We start from the raw sequence: 24,896 nt of genomic DNA on the forward strand, positions 1-24,896 counted from the left end.
AGCCTAATTGGGAAAAGAATTTAAAAAAGAATAGATACGTGTATATGTATAACTGAATCACTTTGTTGTACACCTGAAACTTACACAACACTGTGAATCAACTATACCCCAATATAAAATAATAAGTTAAAAAAATAAATGGGTATATTGTATGGTATGTTAGTTATATCTTCATAAAGCTACTTAAAAAAAAGTAACAGGGCAATATATATTGTATAATCCCGTCTATTTGTAGAAATAATATACAATATGTATACATATACATGCATGTAAATGCATAGCAAAAGGTCTGGAAACATTAGGGAGGCTGGTGAATGATGTCTTACACTTTGCTCTGGGTAATCCTGCACTGTTTAATTTTTTTTACTATGGAAATATTTTTGTGTCTAACTTAAAAAATATAATGGTGACCAAACAGTTGTAGCTGGGTCTTAGAACCCTTAGCTCTGTCACGTTTTAGCTTGGCTTTTGTTGATCTAGGCTGGCGGTAGGAATGGAGATGTGAAAGTAACCCGAGAGTTCATTCTTTCTTCAACTGATTTTTTATGTTATAATATTTTCTGTGGTGGTGTAGAGGTACCACTCCATATTGCTATTGAAAAACATTGTATGCTCTCTTTAAAACTCTATTAAGGGTTTCCCTGGTGGCGCAGTGGTTGAGAGTCTGCCTGCCGATGCAGGGGACACGGGTTCGTGCCCCGGTCCGGGAAGATCCCACATGCCGCGGAGCGGCTGGGCCCGTGAGCCATGGCCGCTGAGCCTGCGCGTCCGGAGCCTGTGCTCTGCAACGGAAGAGGCCATAACAGTGAAAGGCCCGCGTACCGCAAAAAAAAAAAAAAAAAAAAAAAAGTCTATTAAAAATTATGTTCTCACTAACTGAGATTTTTTAAGTCCAAGCACTAACAGAGACTGGGGTTTTTTGGTATCTAATCTTAGGTGTATGGTTGTCAAGGGAACAAGCTAGAGAAGTGTTTAATGTGTAAATGTTATCATTGTTTTAAAATTAGCAATCACACAAGCTCCAGCTTCAAAAGGCATTGAAAGTAGCTGTCAGGGGAACAGATCCATGGGGAAAAACTATTTAAAGAAGTCTCACTCTGAAGGATACCCTAGTGCACAACTACAGTGGGAAGGACATGAGTTTAGGCTAAAAGTGGAATCCTAGTTACCAGCTAGTTATGTGACTTTGGGAAAGTCTCTATCCCCTACGGGCCAGTTTCCTTATCGGTAATGTGCGTAGTGGATGTGAGGATTAAATGTGACAATTTATGGGCAAGTAAGGTGCATAATAAATATCCACTTATTTTCCTTCCATTTGAGCCAAACAGGGAAGGTGTCAGAGGAAATGTTGATCAGAAGTGATGGGTGTGCCAAAGAAGGTGTCCATCTGGTTGGCTTCATCTGCTCCAGCAGACTGTCTCCACTGAATAGGCTTCTGGAAACTAGGCTGTCAAAGAAAGTGCCTGGAAATAATTTTGATACCTGATAGGCTCGAATTCCTAGAATTCTGAACCAATTCCGGGAGAATTCATGATGGAGTTAGCAGTGCAAAATACTTTTACTCAAGTAAGGAAGATTAACCAGGGTTTGCTTAAGTAGTAATCGGTGAAGTCAAGAATTATTTCACTTCCCTCACTCCTTTACTACTGCTACAACTGTGGTTACTTCTTATGGAAAACGTCCATCCTTCGGCTTCACCCTGTTATCCCAGGTTGTTAACATCTTTTAAACCCCATACTACGGTGATTCATCAAATCATACCCTTCTTAGCATCTTCATTTTTTTAAAGTAACAACTTTAATTTTCATCTATATTATCATCTTGTATGTATCCATTAGTAGTCATTCCCCATCTACCCCCAACCCCTTTCCTAACCCTAGACGATCATTAGTCTACTATTTATCTCTATAGTTTTACCTATTCTATATATTTCATGTAAATGGAATTATACAATGTATGGTCTTTTGTGACTGGTTTCTTTTACTTAGCATGGTGTTTTCAAGGTTCCTCCACACTATAGTATGCATCAGTACTTTTTTCCTTTTTATGACTAAATAATATTCCGTTGTATGGGTATACCACTTTTATAAAAATCCATTCACCCATTCATGGACATTTGGGTTGTTTCCACTTTTTGGCTATTGTGAATAATCATGCTGTGAACATTCATGTGTGAGTGTCTGTATGGACGTGTTTTCATCTACCTTTTGTATATACCTAGGAGTGGAATTGTCGGGTGATATATCATTGTGTTTAATCTTTTGAACAACTGCCAGGGTGTTTTCCCAAGTGACTGTGTTTTACGCTCCCATCAGTAAAGTATGAGGATTCCAATTTTTCTATATTCTTGCCAACATGTGTTATCTATCTTTCTGATTATTGCCATACTAGAAGGTGTGAAGTGGTATCTTATGGTTTTGATTTGTATTTCCCTGAGTACTAATGATATTGAGCATCTTTTCATTTTTGCTTATGGCCACTTGCATATCATCTTTGGAGAACTGTCTCTTCAGGTCAGTTCTCCATTTTTTTAGCTGAGTTATTTATCTTTGTATTATTCAGTGGTAAGAGTTCTTTATATATTCTAGACACAAATCCCCTAGCAGATACATGATTTGCAAGTATTTTCTCCCAGCACCTTCAGTTTTGTGGTCCCTTATTGGTCTTCCATAACTACTCTGCCAATCTTCAGTCCTTTATCCATTCGACCATATGAACTTTGCTACTGCTTTACCTTAGTAGAGTTAATGGGACAGATAGTCAAGGCAAATTTCTGGAAGACTTCTGATTTTTCATTATTCTCTAAACATATGTTATTCTTTTATACTTAAGTATCTTTGCACTCATCCCTTCTCCCTGGAATGCCCTTACTTAAATTTCTTGGTCTGGTAAACCCCTATGTATTCATAACGATCCATCTTAAATGGTAAACGGTAAAACTGGAATTCCAGTTTCGGCCTAAACTCAACATTCTTCCCACTACAGTTATGCAGTGGGTAATTCTGCAAAGTGAGACGTCTGAAAACAGTTTCTCCCATGGATCTGTTCTTCTGACAGCTAATTTCAATGCCTTTTAAAGCTGGAATTTGCGTAACCTAGGCAGAGTTGGCAGCTTCTGCTTTACCCCCCTCTTAGCCCATCAATATTACCTATCAGTGAGATCCACAAGATCTAGAGTCTAATTTGTTGTTTCTGTCTGCGTGTGATCTAGTGCTGGGGTACATGGTGAATGATTAATAAATGTCAATAGATTGTAATTATTGTTATTTATTATTAATATTATTATTATCATTGAAAGGGATAATACATATAAAGAGCCTAGCCCAGTACCTGGCACAGAGGAAGTACCCAATGCTTTTTACTGCTCTTATTGATATTGTTTATGGAATAAATGAATTTGGATAGCGCTTATAAGTCACTTTCACATATGCTTGCCTCATTAATATGTGAAACAATTTTGTGATGTACAAAAGGCAACAATTATTATCCCTGTTTTATAGATTGGGAAACTGAAGCTCAGGAAAGTTAGAAGGCTTGCCCAAATTCACTTGCCCACTAAGGGACAAAAACCAGGACTTGAACACAGGTTTTCTAAATGTAAATTTGTATTTCTTCTAATCTTGCTCTAAAATCTATTCTCTTTTTAATGTCTTTAAATATTAAGTTTTCACTGAATATAAATATAAAAAGATATATTAAAGGCTAAAAGATAATTTGGCACGAATGATACAGTAAAGATTTTATTCTTAATAGAAATAACAGAATTACACAGAGTGTCTTCATGCCTGCCTGCCCTTCCTCCCTTCCCCTGTCAAAATGGGGGTGAATGGGGGAACCAAAGAGAAAAAAATGTTAACTGCCATTTGGAAACATCCCTGTTAGGACAAGGAGGCCATAAGTAGAGTACCATGTTTCAGCCTATCAAGCTTGAAAACGCCTCCCGGCTCCAGATGTCTAGATGCCTAATGGATATTTTCTCATGTTAAGATTGGTGCCTATTAGATTGCTCTTCCATACTGCCCTCCATTTTACCTATTTATTTTCTCTGTTCAACTTTAGTTGTAAAGTCAATGACAGATTTGGTTGTATTGTCTCAAGTTATTATCTATGTAATAGACTGCTAAAGAAATGGCTTTTCTCAAGAGCCTATACAAATTAACTTGCATTGCTTTCCAGTGGGCTAACTTCATGAAATACTTATCCTAAGGTAAATGTTTGGGTTGCTGATCGTGTCATGTTGATGAACTGTACCCTATTTAAAAGTTTTATGATCATAAGGTAAGCAACTTTTAAAATATATTATTAGCATAAGAAAGGCATAATCGTTTTAGAATAAGTTATATTTTATAAAAGAGGAACTTGAATAATCCAGATTGTTGAAGTTTTTATTAAAATGATACTTTTTATTTCAGTTTCCTCAATGTCACCTAGAATATAGGGAAATGAATATATAATTTTTCTTAGGGATAGTTCTTCAGGTACTCAGGTTAGGGTACAATAGGTTATTCTAATACTTCCAATTGAGTGTGTATCTTTAGTATATAAGTTGGAAGAGAGTCTACCACCTTTCCTTTTAGGCCACTTTACTGTATCATTACCCTGCTCTTTCAAATGAGTTTTTTTGTTGTTTTGATATTTAGCGTGTTTTAAGTGATAGAGAGGACCAGTAGATACCAACCAAGAGTTAAATATGCTCAAATACATACTTTCAATTTCTGATTGTCTCTTGCTAGTATATAAAATACTGTTTGTTACTGATTATTCATCTTATATCTTGCAACCTTGAAAGACTGACTTATTAGTTCTAGAAGCTTTTTTGTAGATTCTCTAGGATTTTCTACATAGACAACCATTTTACCTATAAATAAAGATAATTTTATTTCTTCCTTTCCAGTCTGATGCCTCTTATTTCTTTTTCTTGCCTTATTGCACTGGGTAGAAACTCCAGAAAAATGTTGAATAGAAGTGATCAGAGTGTACATTCTTTTTTTTTTTTTTTTTTTTTTTTTTTGCGGTACGCGGGCCTCTCACTGTTGTGGCCTCTCCAGTTGTGGAGCACAGGCTCTGGATGTGCAGGCTCAGCGGCCATGGCTCATGGGCCCAGCCGCTCCGCGGCACGTGGGATCTTCCCGGACCGGGGCACGAACCCATGTCCCCTGCATCAGCAGGCGGACTCTCAACCACTGCACCACCAGGGAAGCCCCAGAGTGTACATTCTTGCTTTGTCCTAATACTAGGGGGAATGCATTCATTCTTTCAGCATTAAGTGTGATGTTAGGTTAGGTATAGATTTGAGGAAGTGTCTTTCTGTTCCTAGTTTGCTGAGAGTTTTGTGGGTTTTTTTCCAAATCGAAATTGTTGTTGGATTTTGTCAAACACGTTTTTGCACCTATTGAGATGATCTTATCATTTTTCTTTTTTAGTCTATTAATGTGAATTATATTAATTGATTTTTGAATGCTAAAGCAACTATGCATTATAGGAATAAACACCACTTGCTCATGATGTATTATCCTTTTTATATATTATTAACTTTGATTTGATATAGTAGGAATTTTTGCATCTATGGTCATGAGGGTCTTTGGTCTTAGTTTTCTTTGATTATCTTTGTCTGGTTTCTGTAGGATAATAATGGCCTTGTAGAATGAATTGGGACATGTTTCCGCCTCTTAAGTTTCTGGATCTGTTTTTGTAGAATTGGTGCTATTTCTTCCTTAAATGTAAGGTAGAATTAACCAGGGAAAATTCAGTTTTATAGTATATATATGGCTACTCAGTTTATCTATTTCTTCTAGAGTAATTATTAGCAACTTGTGTCTTTCAAAGAATTTGTCCATTTCAACTGAGTTGTCAAATTTATAGGCATACAGTTGTTCATATTTTCTTGTTATCCTTTTAATATTTGTAGAGTCTCTACTGATATCACCTCTCTCAATGCTGTTATTGATAATTTGTATTTTCTCCATTTTTTTTCCCCCTAATCAGCCTGACTGGAGTTTTATCAGATGTATGAATCTTCTCAAAGAGCCAGCTTTTTGGTTGCTTTTTAAACATTTCTCTATTTTCCTGTTTTATATTTCATTCATCTCCACTTTGATCTTTATTATTTCCATTCTCCTGTTTAATTTGGAATTAATTTGCTCTGCTCTTTCTAGTTTCTTGAGGAAGCTGAGATCTTTCATCAGACCGATAATAGTCTTTGCTCTGAAATCTATTTTGTCTGATATTATAGTCATGCCAGGTTTCTTTTAATTCGTGTTAGCTTGGCATATCTTTTGCCATCATTTTACTTTTATTTTTAACTAACATACAGTAAAACTGATTTTTTTAAATTGATCTATACATATGTGAGTTTTCACAGATATATTGTTTCATGTAATCATCACCACAATTAAGATGCAGGACTGTTCTATTATCCTAACGTACTCTCTCTTTTTTTTTTTATAAATTTATTTATTGTATTATTTATTTATTATTTTTGGCTGTGTTGGGTCTTTGTTGCTGTGCGCGGGGGCTTTCTCTAGTTGTGGCGAACGGGGGCTACTCTTCATTGTGGTGCGTCAGCTTCTCATTGCGGTGGCTTCTCTCTTTGTGCAGCACATGCTCTAGGCGCGTGGGCTTCAGTAGTTGTGGCACGCGGGCTCAGTAGTTGTGGCTCATGGGCTCAGTAGTTGTGGCTCACGGACTCTAGAGCACAGGCTCAGTAGTTGTGGCACACGGGCTTAGTTGCTCCGTGGCATGTGGGAACCTCCCGGACCAGGGTTCGAACCCGTGTCCCCTGCATTGGCAGGCGGATTCTCAACCACTGCACCACCAGGGAAGCCCCTAACATACTCTCTTGTTACACTTGGTAGTCACACTCATCCCTACCTCTAAGCCCTGGATACTACTGATCTGTTTTCTGTCACTGTGTTTTTGTCTTTTGAGAATATTATGTAGATGACATCATACAGTCTGTGAGCTCTTGAGACTGGCGTCTTTTACTTTGTGTAACATCTTCAAGATCCATTTACTTTGTTTTGTGTATCAGTAGTCTATTCCTTTTTATTGTTAAGCAGTATTCCACGGTGTGGAATTTTGTGGGGTCTCTTTTTCCTGATCCTCCATCTCCACCATCTCCCCAGTACTCCCAGTTCTGTAGGGCTCTCCTTATGGTCCTCTGGCCTGAAAGCTGGGACTTCATCTGATCAAAAAAGGTTCCTCTCAGAATTTTAGGAATTTGCTGGCACCACTGTTACCGCTGTCACTGTTGCCACCACCAGTGCCTTGGAATTGCCTGGGGATTGGGGCTCAGAGGAAAACAGAGGGGAAAAAAGTGAAATGGATCTTTCTCCACTCCCTGTGAGCTTTCAGAATCCCTTTCCTTGCTCTTCCAGCCAGAAGTAGAGCTTTCTCAGTCTGCTCCCAGATGACTGCCTCCAGGTTATATGATGCCTTAAGTCCAGGCTCGGGTACACTGGGGGGGAAAGTAGGGAGTAGGGTGGGGACTCAGCATGAGTTTGGTGGCACGTTCCTTTCTGATTTCTTCCCCAGTTCTTCTGTTTTCGTTAACGTATTTTCTATGTATTTTTAAGCTTTGTGAGGTGGAACCTCACACTTATTCTAGAGCAAACTTTTTCCCAGTACTGAGACAAATCCTTTTGAGTTCTTTACCCAAAGCCCTAGTATTATGACGTTACCAGTCTTGTGGTTTGAATAGGATCTGTTTCCAGCATTTGGCGAACCTTGAAGAGTGTTCCCTGTGCTCCTTTTAGGTGGTTCTTTCCCCCAGACAAATGCACTCATCAGTACTCATCTATATACTTGAGGGGGGATTGTTTGTAGATCTCCATAGCCCTCTCTCTGTGCAGAGCTCCCCTCTTGTATTCTGCCCTACAAACCTAGCTGCCCTAAGACACTCAACCCTGGGAAAATGCTGGGCTTCACCTGGGTTCCCACTCCCTGTACCTCTGGAAACTCCAGGCCATAAACAATCATGGGGCTCCGCTAACTTGTTTCTCCTCTTTCACAGATCTTCTCCATCCAGCCTGAAACTCTTATTTTTTATATATTTTGCCTGATTTTGAGTTGTTTCAAGAAGTAAGGTAAATCCACTCCCTGTTACTTCATCTTTGCTGGAAACAGAAATCTATGGGCTATACATTGACCCTTGAACAATGCGGGGGTCAGGAGTGCCAGCCCTCCATGCAGTCGGCCCTACATATCCGCAGTTCCGCATCTCCAGATTCAGCCAATCGCAGATCGTGTAGTACTGTAGTATCAATATTTACTATTGAAAGAAATTCACATGTAAGTGGATCTGTGCAGTTCAAACCCATGTTGTTCAAGGGTCAGCTGTAATTAAATGCTAAATTTAATTACAGACTCCAGATGCCTAAGTCTTTTAGAGATTTGGTTAGAGAGAGCTTTACATAGGAGGTCAAATTTGAACCCGGCTTTGAAGGAGGGAGGATATTCTATGTGAAAAATAGAATAAAATAGCATAATTTAGCACAATAAATTGGCATAAGTAAAGGTACTGGAAAAGGAGTAAGCCTGAGTTTTTACCGATGAGGTAGTCTGGAGAACAACCTGATAAGGTGGGTCAGCATACTTAGGGAAATAATGAAAAATAAGGTTGAACAGTTGAGTTGGGGCCAGATTAGAGAAGTCTTTAAAGCCTTATATAATGATATAATGCAGTGATGGAAAGCCATTAGCAGTTTTTAAACTCCAAGCAGTGTTATATAATGAGAATAGAGTTTTAATTAATATCTGTTCCTTTTCTGTCCTCTGAATGAAATGAACAGTGTCTCATAAAATCATGACTGTGATATTGCTTTGATCAAATACATTACATTTACTTAAAGATTAGAGTAAACCTATTCCTCTACCTTCTCTTCTTTTAGTTCCTTAATCTTTGTTCATAAAACAATTTTAAAGTTAATAATTTTTATTGCTCTTCTTAGGATGCATTTCCTTTTTACTCCACTTCCTTTTTGAAATTACGCTGATCAAAACTAGGTAGAATCTGCTAGTAAGTTATTGCCAATGCAGAATTTAGTGGAAAGGTGTGCTTATCAGATTACTTTTTAATACGTGAGAGTGTCAATCTACCTTTTTTTCCACAGTAGCATTCTATTTATTTTGAAAGCCATTGACATCCAACCAACTTTTGGTATACATTATTTGTAGCTCATCAGGTTTCTATATTATAGTTGTGTAATGTCAGTACATACCCTCCTCTCTTTTATCGTGACCATTTAAAAATTTATCAAACTCATTTAAAATGTTTCAGTCCTTCAGAGTATGACATATGTACCTCCCTCTATTTAATAGTATTTGAAGTTTCGATATATTAGGTAAATTTACTACAGAGAAGAGAAGAACCTTTTCTTTAAGAACCTTTTTCTTAATGCTTATTTTTTCCCTAAAAGGATGTGAAAAAGAAATAAAAAAGAAGATATGGGGATGTTAATAGAAGAGGGAAAGGGAAATAATAGAGTAAAGAAATTGAGAACAGACAATAATCCCCTCATAAATAGAACCCAAGGCTCAGAAAAAAATAGAAAAATAGAGAACTAAGATAAGGATTGAGTTAGAAAGAAGTTGAGTTTAAAGCAGTAAAAATAGTTTAAAGACACTCCAAAAAGACTAATGGGAAACTTTGAGCAATTTTGCATAAAACACAGCTGTATCTGTATATCGTGGATTAGCATGCAGAAATAGACAAAAATGTTTATAGAATTCTGGCAAGAGGAATCAGTACAAATTTGGTGGAAGAAAATGATTTTATAATAAAAGGACACATTTTAAGTGTGCAAGGTATCTTCCAGAATATTCCTAGAGTTAAATAGGGGGAAAGATTATAACAGTGAAAGCAAAAGGTAGACGTACAGAGGGCAGATGAGAATTGTGGAAGAGAATGACCCCCCTTTTTCTTATTTTTATTTTCTAATTTTGTATTATTTTTATATTTTCTTGGACGTGCTGCGCAGCATGTGGGATCTTAGTTCCCCGACCAGGAATCAAACCCGCGCCCCTTGCCTTGGAGGTGCAGAGTCTTAACCACCAGGGAAGTCCCCCCTGCCCCACTTCTTTTCATGTGTACATTCTTCACAAGATTAGAGTATAAAAGTTGTTTAGAAAAATGACTGTACTTCTGTACGACAAAGTATGTTGTAGAGGAACTTTAGTTTTTTTTCTCTTTAGACACAGCTGGGATAGTACAGATAACAACATGCAAACAAGATATTTAGGTCTGTATGAAAACAGTCTGAATTGACAGATCTTATTTGGATAAGGACAGCAATAATCAGGAATAAAATTAGCAAATATGGAATTGGATAGTGGGATTATTTGTGCATTTGAAAATAAAGGTTATGAAATGTATAGAAAGGGAAACTACTTTACATGCAGTGAAAACAAATGCAAAACCTCTCAAAAGCGGACAATTTGCCAAAGGTAGATAAATTAAGCTTAGGATAGAAAATACTCAGAATGTGATAAAAGTGGTCTAGGAGCCTCAGCTTCCTTTCTGTGGGGATGCCAGATTATACTGAGAATGGTTAGAGGATTTTTTTTTTTAATAGTGCAAATGGAAGCAAAATGATCAAATCTGTGAAGAGGGTAAAAGCTACTAGTGTCTTAGCTGAACTGTTGAGATTTTAAAGATTGAGTAGAAACCTCAACAAGCAGTTTTAATGGAATATGGACCAAATGAGAAATGACACAGGTAATGATACAGGAAACATTAGCCATGCCTTTTTTCAAAGGGGAAAAGAAGGAATAATAAATAGTAGGAAAGAAGCCTACTGACATTACTCAGTTCTCAGTATAAAATATTTGTAGGAATATTTTAGAGACAGGAGGGCCAGCAAATGAGCCGAGAAGGTTTTGGGTTTTTTTTTTAGTGGAAGAAAATAACTGATTAGATAAAATCATTGCTTTTGACTGAAGAAGCCATGATTGCCTTTCAAAGATATTATCCACATATACCTTAGAGAGGAAGATTCAAAAGTTATTTGCTGAATAAAAATAAAGTAAGATGGCATACTGTACCTAGTTTCATCTGATGGGTATCTTGACATCTCTCTTTTTTGCCAGTACCCAAGGTATGATAAATTTCCCAAGATAAACTATATGCTTTAACTTGCCAGTAGCTATTAAAACTTTAAAAGTATATGTTGTTTAAACCAACAATTCCACTTCTAGGAATCTCTCCCACAGATCTACTCACACAAGTAAGTATATGTACAAGGAAGGTCATTGCAGCATTGCTTGTAATAGCAAAAGTTGAGAGACCAAAAGTGAGGAATGGATGAATAATTATGGTAGACCCCATACCCCATGAAATTCTGTGCATCCACTAAAAAGTATGAAGTAGATTTGTGTGTACTGAGACAGAGGGCTGTCCGTGTTACACACTCAGGTGAATTTGTGTGTGTGTGTGTGTGTGTGTTTTTGTGGTACGCGGGCCTCTCACTGTTGTGGCCACTCCCGTTGCAGAGCACAGGCTCCGGATGCGCAGACTCAGCGGCCATGGCTCACGGGCCCAGCCGCTCCGCGGCATGTGGGATCTTCCCGGACCAGGGCACGAACCCACGTCCCCTGCATCGGCAGGCAGACTCTCAACCACCGCGCCACCAGGGAAGCCCAGATGAATTTAAAAAATGCGTAACAGGGGACTTCCCTTGCGGTCCAGTGGTTGAGACTCCGCGCTTGCACTGCAGGGGCGCAGGTTCTATCCCTGGTTGGGGAACTAGGATCCCGCATGCTGTGCGGCCCGGAGGGCCCCCCGCCCCACCAAAAAAGATACGTAACAGTAAGTGTAGTATCCTACTTTAAAAACTCCTATATGCATATGTGTAGAAAGTGGCCTGGAAGTATATATACTAAACTGCTAACAGTAGTTACTCTTAGTAAGTAGAAGAGGTGGACTTTACTTTTCTATTTTCATCCTTCTGTATTTTTACAACAAACATATATCTAAATTTTTTAAACCTGAAATTTATCTGAAGGAGAAAAAAGCCAAGCCTTTGGGAGCCAACCTTTTCCCCCCAAACCCTGGTTCAATTCCTCTTCTCTCATCTTGGCCTGTACAGTTTACCACAAATAAGCACTATAGGCACAATTTATTTTATTATTGAGAGTAGGTTCACAAATAAAGTTCCTGGTTTCTAGTTAGCTTGTTACAAAATTCAAGTTCTACATGTTGTTGTTGTTTTTGTTCTTTTTTTTCGGTACGTGGGCCTCTCACTGTTGGGGCCTCTCCCGTTGCGGAGCACAGGCTCCGGACGCGCAGGCTCAGCGGCCATGGCTCACGGGCCCAGCCGCTCCGCGGCATGTGGGATCTTCCCAGACCGGGGCACGAACCCATGTACCCTGCATCGGCAGGCGGACTCTCAACCACTGCGCCACCAGGGAAGCCTGTTGTTGTTTTTAATACCAAGTGGTGGCTTCTGGGTAAAGTCTGGTTTGTTTGGTCAAGCATTAACTGAACATTTGTTAAGTGCCAACTGTGTTCCAAGCACTGGGGAATTCAAACATCCTAGTCCCTCAGCTCTTCTACCTGATGGTTCCCTCCTCCTCAGTGGCTTGGCCATCCCATCCCCAGCCCCAGTGGTCGCATTCAGGACTTCCCAATTCTCGTATGCTCACCTACGTTTGAAAGGCAATCCCCTTAAACTTACTGCAATTTAGACTCCATACGTGAATTTTCAAAAAGCCACTGCCTACCTTCTCCATTAAAATAGTTCCCTAAAATGGGCATCTCTTTTTACCTCTACTTCTCTAAATAACAAGAACAGGAGATGATTTAGCAATGGAGAAAGGAAAATATTGAGGGGGCGCGGGGGTGGGGAAATGTTTGTGTTTACAAAGGAAAAGGGGCATTTGTGAAAGAGTTGATATTTGTGAACAAAAACATATGTCAATCACTGTTGGAGAGAGGAAAGTATGATACATAATCCTGTTCTAAAGTATATGTATAATGTATAAATATTTTTGGAGTAAAAATATTTATATCTCTCTCCAGAGAGAAAGTGGCTGGATCACATTATCTCTTTGAAGTTCTAGTTCTGTAGATTCAAGCATTTTCTTTAAAAAGCAATTTAAAAATTATGACGAGAAGATGTTTAGACTAAGATTTATATTATACATATGTGCAGGATCACTATTTCTGAAACTGCATTCTTCAGTATGTCGTGCCTTTTGCTTCTTAAATCCACGAAACACGACTTTAAATAAAAGTTTTATTTGGGGTCATTAAAATAAGAAGGGGATAGAATAATCCTTGCTATTAGTTCTTGTTGTATTACATTATTATATTACATTATATTATTAGAAAGTAATTTGTAGGACTTCCCTGGTGGTGCAGTGGTTAAGAATCCTCCTGCTAATGCAGAGGACATGGGATTGAGCCCTGGTCCGGGAAGATCCCACGTGCCGCGGAGCAACTAAGCCCGTGTGCCACAACTACTGAGACTGAGTCCACGAGCCACAACCACTGAGCCCGCATGCCACAACTACTGAAGGCCGTGCACCTAGAGCCGGTGCTCTGCAACAGAGAGAAGCCACCGCAATGAGAAGCCCGCGCACCGCATGGAGGAGTAGCCCCCGCTCGCGGCAGCTGGAGAAAGCCCGTGCGCAGCAACGAAGACTTAATGCAGCCATAAATAAATAAATAAACAAACTAACAAATAAATAAATCTAACTAGTAAGAACCTGCTGTATATATTAAAATAAATAAATAAATAAAAGTAATTTGTATGAGTAGCTTCATGATTTTTTATAACAGTACATTTCCATTTTTGAAACTACGGACTCCATCTTGCAAAAATCTTTTTTTTATTCTCCATTTTTTTATTGTGATAAAATATGCATACCATAAAATTTACCATCTTAGCCATTTTTAAGTGTACTGTTCAGCAATATTAAATACATTCATAATGTACATCCATTACCACCATCCATCTCCAGAACTCTTTCCTTCTTCACAAACTGGAACTAATTCTGCACATGGGAAAAGAAAGTGTACATGGTAATTTTTTTTCCAAAATACTGTGAGAGCCAATGGTTATATAAATAAGTGAATGTATATACTCTTTCCTTATTTGTTCTTAATCCAAATTAATCTTAATGTTATCTTTTTTCTACAGTGAGTTAAATATATATTGCCACATATCAAGTAGGCTGTTCAGTTTTTTCTTCTTCTGAGTCATTATTCTACTGGCTTTATGTTCCAAATATATTCCCCACACATTCATACGTCAAGAGAATTCTAGCACACAGAGATCTGTATTCCCATTTTACCTTGCCGAGCGGCTCATCTCATGTTCTTGTTGTAGGGGTTTGACCAGCTCCGACTTGAAGGGTTGCTCTGTGACGTGACCCTGATGCCAGGGGACACAGATGACGCCTTCCCTGTGCACAGAGTCATGATGGCCTCTGCTAGTGATTACTTCAAGGCTATGTTCACAGGTAGCTTGCCTTTCTAAACTCTGCTTCCACGTTAAAACAGTATGAAAAATATGTGTTTAAATCCTTGTATTGGTAAAGGAAGATTCAGTTCTTTTGGTCAGTGTCTTTACAAGAAGAAAGAGGAGTTTCAAAAGGAATAGACACCCAGTATGTACAGTTGTGGGTGGCCCTTTTTTAACCTGGAAAACGGATGTACCTTTCTTATTCTTCTGTCCACCTTTATCTCATCGCTTTGCTTTCCCAGACACATATCTGAACGGGCCATCAGAGATTAATACAACCCCCACTAATACAATCTCTAATCCCTCAAAAGATCTGAAGTGACAGGAGAACATTTTGGAAGCACTTGCATCGTATACCACCTCCATTAGTATAGAGATATTCCTTTTTAAGTACTCTCTTTTAACTATAAAATATGCAGAAACCTGACTCTGATACAAATGCTGCACAGAATAAAATTTCCCTGATTTTATCATATCTAGTTAGCAGCAGAAGTGAGTTTGACCTTAATTAAATTATCCACGGTCATTTAATGGAATGTCTTTTTATTTAAGGTGGAATGAAAGAACAAGATTTAATGTGCATTAAGCTTCATGGCGTGAGCAAAGTCGGTTTAAGGAAAATTATTGATTTCATTTACACTGCAAAGCTTTCTCTTAATATGGACAACCTTCAAGACACACTGGAAGCTGCCAGTTTTCTACAGATTCTGCCGGTTTTGGACTTCTGCAAAGTATTTCTCATATCTGGGGTAAGACATTTTCAAATCAAATCTTTTCCTGCGGTGGACTCCGTCATAGCCTGTTTAGAGTAGACTCATGAATCTATTGTATAGACGTGAAACTCTGGCCATTAGAGAGAGGTGTCATGTCGTATATGGTCTAGAAGCAGGTCGATGGGAAAAAATTACAGGTGCATTTTTACAAAATAGAATCATTTAAGAAAAGCCTTCTGTGTAATCAAATGACATTAGACAGTAATAGTGTTTGATAACGATATATTCCTTAACCTGTTTGTTAACGTTACGTATTATAATTTGGTTTTATTCACCTTAATGATTTTATACAAACAGGTTCCTTAAATGGAATTCTGTGGGAAAGTAATCTGAGGTTCTAGAAGTCTTTTAAGATAGACTCAGTCATTTTTTCTTCCTTTAAATATGGGAGTTGGATCCTGAGAAGAAGTAACATCGATGTGTAAATCTGTAAGGATATGAGTCTTGATTCCATAGAGACACATCACCTACTGAGTCATTTTCAGCCTTTTTTAATAGATAAAAGAGGGTACATACAACCACCAATCAGTGAACTACTTACAGTCACCCGGTTCCTGAGGACGGTGCCTCATTTTAGTTGAGACCCTTAAATTAATAACACTTGATGCTTACACTTATCAATTCTTAACATTGCTTTGCACTGATCTTAGCAATACGTGGTTGTCCTGAGCCAAACTAGGTACAGTGCCATAATTTCCTTGGAACTAATCACTAACCATAGACACTGTTGACCTATTGTACTTATCCCTTAAGATATTCGTTGTGATCAGTTCCTTAGTTTGAAAGAAAGGAACCAAACTGGGTGAAGCATGATTTGTGAAGTTATAAACATATACACGTCAAAATAACAGTATTAAAAAATAATTTTGTTCTAGATAACTCTATTTAAAGCAAGTTTATCTCAAGATGATATCATAGTAATTTTGCAATATTGACAAATTTCCTGTAATTAGAATGTTGGTTCCTTAACCTCCTTGAAGCATTTATTATAACTATGTTTTTGCCCTTTTGAAAATTTCTTCATTTTTATAAACACTCAATATTGTCTTAAAGGTTACGTTTTTCATTCCTAGTGTCTCTGCAGATATCCTAAAGCCCGTTTCTAAAGGAGAAGAGACATGTCCCTGACAAAGCTTACTCGTGCTATAGTTTATGCCAACACTCTTCGTTTTAGAACTTTCTTGCCTATGAGCTTTGAGGAAACAGCTCTTTTCTTAGTACCGTACGATTTACTTGTCTTTCATCCTGTTTGCTTAGGATATGTCTATGTGATTGTACGTTGGAAATCTTCCCTCTCAGAATCCATGCTAATTTTTGAGAAAAGTTGGTGGATTATTAGTTTAAGGATTATATAAAATCCAACTTTTCCTTTATCCTTCTTTCATGAATTCCATATCTTAGTTAAATATTCAGGCTTACTCTATTACCCCTTTCCTTCTCAGCAGTCAAATGAATCAGGAAAAACAGTAGCCCTGGGTGCCTTTCCTCTGTATAAGAACTGAAAGTTTCAAGATAATATAAATATTTTTCAAAGGTAGATTTGTTTTTATTTCTCCCACAAGCTAAGTTATTTTAGATAATTTTAAAATATAACAGCCTCATGATTGTGTGCTTAACCCAAATGTTTTGAGGAAATAGGTTTATGTTTTTAATGATATAGTAGGATTATAGTTCATATAACCAAAACACTACTTGGGTTTGAGCGTCTAGAAAGAAAAATTAGCTTCGAACACAGTTCTTTTGTATCCGTACTTAACCATTTGTGTGGATAAAGAGGAGCAGTGGTACATAAAATGTGAGTCAGCAAATCATCCACTAAGCATTTATATGTTAATTTTGAATGATAACTTTCAATATGATAATAATTGACAGATACACACTACTATACATAAAATAGATCACTAATAAGGACCTACTGTATAGCACAGGGAACTCTACTCAGTACTCTGTAATGACCTACATGGGAGAAGAATCTAAAGAAGAGTGGGTATATGTATAACTGATTCACTTTGCTGTATACCTGAAACTAACACAACATTGTAAATCAACTAAACAATAAAACTTTTTTTAAATAAAAATTAAGGGCTTCCCTGGTGGCGCAGTGGTTAAGAATACACCTGCCGGGCTTCCCTGGTGGCGCAGTGGTTGAGAGTCCGCCTGCCGATGCAGGGGACACGGGTTCGTGCCCCGGTCCGGGAAGATCCCACATGCTGCAGAGCGGCTGGGCCCGTGAGCCATGGCCGCTGAGCCTGCGCGTCCAGAGCCTGTGCTCCGCAACAGGAGAAGCCACAACAGTGAGAGGCCCGCGTACCGCAAAAAAAAAAAAAAAAAAGAATACACCTGCCAATGCAGGGGACACGGGTTCGAGCCCTGGCCCAGGAAGATCCTACATGCTGCAGAGCAGTTAAGCCGGTGCGCCACAACTACTGAGCCTACGCTGTAGAGCTCACGTGCCACAGCTACTGAGCCCGCATGCCACAACTACTGAAGCCCACGCGCCTAGAGCCCGTGCTCTGCAACAAGAGAAGCCACTGCAATGAGAAGCCCGCGCATGGCAACGAAGAGTAGCCCCCGCTCGCCACAACCAGAGAAAGCCTGTGCACAGCAACAAAGACCCAACACAGCCAAAAATAAAAATAAATTAAAAATAAAATTTAAAAATAATTAAAATTAAAAAAATAAAATGAACAACTCTATATTGCTTTAAAAAAAAAACACGCAACAACCAATAATAAAGCCCCACTTGCCTTTGGTGCGATAGAGACGCCAGTTTTCTGTAAGGGAGCATCAGGCTCAATAGAACAAGAACCCCTCCCCTCCGACCTTTGCCTTCCTTTGCAGTAATACTTTTATCTTAGGGTTGTAATTAGTATTAGAGTTTATAGTATCTGGTACTTTTGTTCTTACTGAGTGATTTTCTTGGTAGTTATAGAAAAGAGGAGCATGAAAAGAAAACAGAAGGATGACAGTGAAGGATATAAAGCAGAGTAGGTAAAGTTTTCTATAAAACTAAAAACATTTACTGTCATATATCATGGAGATAATGGAAATTTACCTTTGTTTAGTTACATACCTACAAAAGTTACATTAGTTTTTGTCTTATGACACTGCATAACTACAGCATGCTAAATCCCATGCAGCCACTCCCTGATTTACAAACAGGTTGTGGTCAAATTTTTTGTTTACCATTTGTTTGCCGTTTGGAATTTGTAACATCTAGCGTTTTCCCCACATTATTACTGTTATGAAGGATTACAGGCTAGCTCGTAGAGCCCAATTTAATGTAAGGTTGCTGAAATAGAACATTTGTAATTGAGGTGGAAATATTACAATTTAAATTTAGTTATACAGAATAAACAGAGCAGAATGAAGGTAAGCAAGAAACCCTTTTCTTTTTTACATAAAAGCATATTTAATCAGAGAATGAAGCTGCCCCTGTGCTTTAGACTTGGTGTAGTCTTTCTTTAAACTCATTTTTTTTAAAGTGCTTATTTTTTTTTCTTGATACAGGTCTATCATTGGTTCCACCTGTACATTTATTGTCACTGATCAGGTTGGGGGGATCACAGTGAAGTGCAGAGACATTTATTGAGGTGACTGGGGTAAAGAGTGGGAGACCTTGGAAAACAAGGGAGGTGCATTTGTGGGAGAAAAGGCAACAATGAAGGGAATCAGAAGAAGTTATTAGAAAAGACGGCTTCTTTTGCTATAATGTGATGATAGCAGCAGGAAGCTTTGGGAATGTTCCTTTTGACGTAAGGGTTTCCTGTATAGTACATATATTTCACATTCCTTCTTTAATCTAAATTGGATTTATCCATTAAGATTAATTAACACGTCTTTCCAGGTAATGCTTTTGGGGAGGTTCAATGCAAATTAAAGAAAAAATTGTATAGATAATTTTACAACGAATCAAGACTGTTTCCCTCCCCACCAAACCAGTCTTGTTTTCCTTATTGCTAAGGCTGATATTCAGTAAGTAGTACCCAGATACCGGTTGTTTATGATCGAGCATCTATTCTGATTAGTTGGTGCTCAAATATTCTAAATATCATCCCTGCATATAACTTTATCCAGCCCATTCTTGCCCATCTGCCATCTGGGACTCTGAAGGGAAAGAAGAATCTCAGCCTGGGCCTAAACCAATTTATGCCCCCAAAGACCATTGTGATCACTAATACTGCAACCAGCAGAGGAAGTGCATTCAAAGTGAAAAGGAATAAGAAAATTGGCTTCCCCAAGCTGGACACACCATCAGTATTCACCTCGAATGGCACTTATCATCCGAAGAGAGACAAGACTGGGAGAGAAAGGCTTTAGTTTTCTTATCATCCCTTTGTTCTTCTAACCAAAAGGTCCCTTCCTTGTGTCCTGTGATGTTCTCACCTGTGGAAGGAGGCCCAGGAGAAGATGCCTGTTATATCCTCGACCCCCCAAAAGTAGCTTGTTTGATCTCTTCCCAGTCTTTTTCTGTGGACGTGCTTTCTCTCTCTGCATTGGTTGTACTTGATGTCAGGCTGTCATTTTAATAAACTAGATAGCGCTAAGGAGAATTTGGTACACTGAATATCTGAGGAGTCCCCCCAAATTTGCCAGCTAATTTCTTAGTGTTTGCTCTCCCTTTGAGAGTACAAAAGCAGATACTCATTTGCTTTTTTTTTCCTAAATGGGAATTTATTTGTATAAGACACTGAATTTCAGCAACATAACATCACAGATTGCTGATGAAAGCTGTCGTTAAAGTATCAAATTATGTTAATCACAGCTGAAAGCTGTCATTAAAGTATCAAATTATGTTAATATTGCAGCAGTGAATACCAGGATGTCAATGACAATTGAGAATTATGATGCTTAGAACTGCCTTTAGGATGACCATGAAGGTTGCTTGATTATAGTAGAATAATTTATAGTAATTTATATCAAGGAAACTTAAATGTACACTTGATTATTTTTAAAATAATGTCATTGGTTCTCATAAGCAGTTGAGAAATTTTGTCCTTTTTTGCTTCTCTATCCTTTAAAACTCTAATATAATTATTTGGCTTAACTTCTGTAATGACTCTTTGGAATTTTGGCCAGGGTATATATTCAGATGAAATTAGAGTTCTTTCTACTTATGAGTTTGGGGTTGTTTTTTTGTGTTTTTTTTTTTTTTTTTTTTTTGCGGTACGCGGGCCTCTCACTGATGTGGCCTCTCCGGTTGCGTAGCACAGGCTCCGGATGCGCAGGCTCAGCGGCCATGGCTCACGGGCACAGCCGCTCCGCGGCATGTGGGATCTTCCTGGGCCGGGGCATGAACCCGTGTCCCCTGCATCGGCAGGCGGACTCTCAACCACTGCGCCACCAGGGAAGCCCGAGTTTGGTTTTTTAAATAAGCTTTAAATTCATGTTTTATATTTTAAAATGTAATGTATTCTGTTATGTACATGAATTGCATTGTATGTTATATTAATGTACATATTCATTATTTAATATTGTCTAGGCTAAATGATCAGGACTACGCAAGCTGAAGCACTTTTAAGAATTATGACTGAGAATGCATTAAAATGAACTATAATTGAATAATCCTGTATCTTTCCAAAAATTGTTTACCGCTATTCCATCATTTTTGATCTGTTTATATTGTTAACTGTTATTCTAGACTGTGCTTCTGCAATCCTTATAGCCTACATTAATATTTTTAGCTTTGATTATATGCACTTCATAAAAATTAATTTCCTATTACATATTTTTCTTATCTGAGTCTCATTTAAAATTAATAAGGTTCTAGTAATTTGCTACGTTAATTCAGCAGATATTCTATTTTTAGTTGTATCTATCATCACGTCTTTAATTTATATATTGGTGATAATCGTAGTATTTAACCTTTGCTATATACCTACAGTGTGGTAGCTATTGTACATGAGCTATAGAAAATACTTAGTCTTTGTATCAAGAAGATGACAATTCAGAAGTTTATGAAATACCATTCTCTGGTGATTTTTTTTTAAAGGAAAGAGTAGGCAGCTATCTATATTGACTAAGTAGTCTGTCAAGGATTTTTCAGTCCTGTGCATCTGTATATCTGATATATAGAAGGGATTTTCCAAATGCCCTTAAATACAAGGTAGGTTTTTTTATCCTAGTGTTTTAGTAACTGTTTTCTTATTGAATGAAACTGAAGAAGGAAAGAGGAAGGAACTAAATACCTTGATCCCAGTTCTAAGTTACACAGTTTGGTTTCCGTTAACCTTGGTTTGTATTATATGCTATAAATTTAGATTTAAATTTGGTGACTAACAACCAATGCTATCATTTTGCCCATTTAAAATATACATTCTTTGTTGTTTTTATTTGTAATCATATCAGTAATGATAAGAATCTGCATACTTAGGAAATATATTTGTGTTTTCATCAACTTTTGCTTATCCATATTAGCAAACATCTTCAAAAATGAAAATTGGGACTTCCCTGGCGGTCCAGTGGTTAAGACTCCGCGCTTCCACTGCAGGGGGCGTGGGTTCAATCTCTGGTTGGGGAACTAAGATCCTTCATGCTACGTGGCACGGCCAAAAAAAGAAAAAAAAAAAACAGTGAAAATTACCCTTGCTCTGGGGAAGGACTATGTCTTACTTACCTTATAAGGTGGACCTACTACCCCAAACAGGAATCCCTTCCACCTGGGGTGATTTGGGCAATGAGGCTTTAACTGTAACTTCATTTACACAACTTAAAATTGTATGAGACACCAACCTGCCACTCCTAAAAGTGGATTAAAATGTATTTATTATTATTTTTTTTTTTTTTTTTTTTTGCGATACGCGGGCCTCTCACTGCTGTGGCCCCTCCCATTGCGGAGCACAGGCTCCGGACACGCAGGCTCAGCGGCCATGGCTCACGGGCCCAGCCGCTCTGCAGCATGTGGGATCTTCCCGGACCGGGGCACAAACCCGTGTCCCCTGCATCGGCAGGCGGACTCTCAACCACTGCACCACCAGGGAAGCCCCGTATTTTTTATTATTAACCAAGGTACTGAACAGTATTAAACTGTGGATTTCAAAAGGCCCATAATTTGTTAATTTATTTTTCCTGGTTCTTTTGTGTTACAATTTATTTTAGGTAGTTTTAAATACATAGCTATTAAGTATAATAACCATTTAAAATCGTTGATGGTTTTTGTGAAGCAAATAGGATGCTTAAAAGAGTTCAAATTCTTCTTGAGTAATAAATCTGTGAAAATAGCAGCATGTGTGTGTGTGTGTGTTGGCCTTAGAGCTTTCAGTGGTATTATATCATAACTGGGCTGTTACTTTATGCAGAGGAGTCATTTCAGCTTTTCAACAGAAAGATGATAGAAGGATCAGCCAGTTTTCTCTTAAGCATCTGCCGGTCTGTTAATAGTACAGTTGCATCAATGAGGTTTATGTAACATTCGTGAACACACACCCTGACAAAATTAAGAAAAAAACATTTGAATCCTTTGCCTTTGACCTGTCTCTGTGTTTGTATACACACACACACACACACACACAGGCATTTGTATGGTAGACTTGTTTTTGTGACTTATGCTTTACGTAATATTTGCTGATATGATTTTACTATTTTCCTTTTGGACCCATCATTTATTAGAGCACTGAAAAGACTTCCTGCTGAAGATAGGCCTCTCCATAGCTTCTCTCCTTTTCATGGCTTCCGTTTTTGGTATATTTTACTCTGTGCTGGGGAAATCTCGGGGGGCTAACGTGGACTCCAGGCAGAGCTACAGTATGCTGAGAGTAAGAGGGTGGCTAAGGAGAACTATGGTGCCAGCCATCAGCATACATACCAAAAACTAAACAAAAGGAATGATTTGATGTGGAAACACCCATTCCAGCCCTCAAGAAGGTGATTTCCTTGCTTCTGTTTAAACATAAATAATATGGAGAATAACTTCACCCTAGGAATAATGGCCCTATGAAATTATCTTCACTATATGCAATAACTTTTAAAGGAATGAAAATGAATCATAGTGATGAATGAAGCCTGTTGACATGAAAGAGACATTTAGGGATCGGGTACTAGAGTTTTTCTGTGTGTGGATCTGCTAGCTGAGTTACTTTTAAGAATCATGACTGAAAAGTGGATTGAGATGGTTCATAATAGAATAACTTTCTATTTTTCCAGAACTTCCATCTGGCCAGAATTTTCTTAGTATCTGGCTGGGGGTGGTGAGGACACATTTTGAGGAGAGAAGAGTAATTATTTTGGCCATAGTCAAGTTATACCATTGTTTCTCAGAGTAACTTTCAATCTACTGACTTGGAATGAGCATTTTCTTTTAGTCACCTTTCTATTGGATTAGGTAAGGGTAGTTTGTGAATTCCCTTTAAATCGTTAATATATGGAGAAAGGAAGCTTTTTTTGCATCTATATGGGCAGTAAAAAGCGTATTTACTCTCATTCTAGTACAGGTATTTATGTATCCAGGCGTGAGTGCCATGAAAGTAGTTGGGTTTTAATTTTTTGTAATTGGCTTAATAGGTCACTTTAGACAATTGTGTCGAAGTTGGGCGGATTGCCAACACCTACAACCTGACAGAAGTGGATAAATACGTTAACAGTTTCGTCTTGAAGAATTTTCCTGCATTGCTGAGCACCGGGGAGTTCTTGAAACTCCCTTTTGAACGTCTTGCCTTTGTGCTTTCCAGTAATAGCCTTAAGCACTGCACTGAACTTGAGCTCTTTAAGGCTACCTGTCGCTGGCTACGCCTGGAAGAGCCTCGGATGGACTTTGCTGCAAAATTAATGAAGAACATACGATTTCCACTGATGACACCACAAGAGCTCATTAATTACGTGCAAACCGTGGATTTCATGAGAACTGACAACACGTGTGTGAATCTCCTTTTGGAAGCCAGCAATTACCAGATGATGCCATATATGCAGCCAGTGATGCAGTCAGACAGGACTGCCATTCGGTCTGACACCACTCATTTGGTTACACTAGGAGGAGTGCTGAGGCAGCAGCTGGTTGTCAGCAAGGAATTGCGCATGTATGATGAAAAGGCTCACGAGTGGAAGTCCTTAGCCCCCATGGATGCCCCAAGGTACCAGCATGGCATTGCCGTCATTGGAAATTTCCTGTACGTCGTTGGTGGACAGAGTAATTATGACACAAAAGGAAAAACAGCAGTTGATACAGTCTTCAGATTTGATCCTCGATACAATAAGTGGATGCAAGTTGCATCTTTAAATGAAAAGCGCACCTTCTTCCACCTAAGTGCCCTCAAAGGATACCTGTATGCAGTTGGTGGGCGAAATGCAGCTGGTGAACTGCGTAAGTGTGTGCACTTCTATTAAGCATAGAGACGAATTTCTTTACCCCCAGATTCTTGTCAAATCATAAAATAAGCAGTTTTGTAACATCAAAGACCAAAAAATGTAGCCAGGATTTTATTTTAAACTGTTTTTCTTAGAAAATATCAGAGACCATCTGTACGCCTTATCTGGGCATACATTGTTGGCCACACTACAAATTATTATCTTACAAATATATCAATATTTTGCAGAATGTTTTACTTGTGCAATATCTATGGTTTTCATCTTGAAGGTTCAACTAAAAAGTATGTTCTGCTAATTTAAATTCTAATAGTATCTTGGACAGAAGTTTGGCATGTTCCCTCATTTTCCATTTTAAAAGCCC

General features: G+C 38.2%; 1 protein-coding gene across 13 annotated transcripts in view; it reads left to right on the forward strand.

The window, feature by feature from the left end:
• Window positions 1-24,896, forward strand: part of KLHL13 (kelch like family member 13) — a 186,548-nt gene that overhangs the window by 150,087 nt on the left and 11,565 nt on the right. For all 13 annotated transcript variants that reach the window (XM_060292535.1, XM_060292541.1, XM_060292536.1 and 10 more), the window contains 3 exons: window positions 14,328-14,460; window positions 15,015-15,211; window positions 23,735-24,530. In XM_060292535.1, the coding sequence (XP_060148518.1) occupies window positions 14,328-14,460; window positions 15,015-15,211; window positions 23,735-24,530 (1,126 nt within the window). The remainder of the gene's footprint in view (window positions 1-14,327; window positions 14,461-15,014; window positions 15,212-23,734; window positions 24,531-24,896) is intronic.

Source organism: Globicephala melas, chromosome X (assembly GCF_963455315.2).
Source record: "Globicephala melas chromosome X, mGloMel1.2, whole genome shotgun sequence".
Taxonomy (NCBI): domain Eukaryota; kingdom Metazoa; phylum Chordata; class Mammalia; order Artiodactyla; family Delphinidae; genus Globicephala; species Globicephala melas.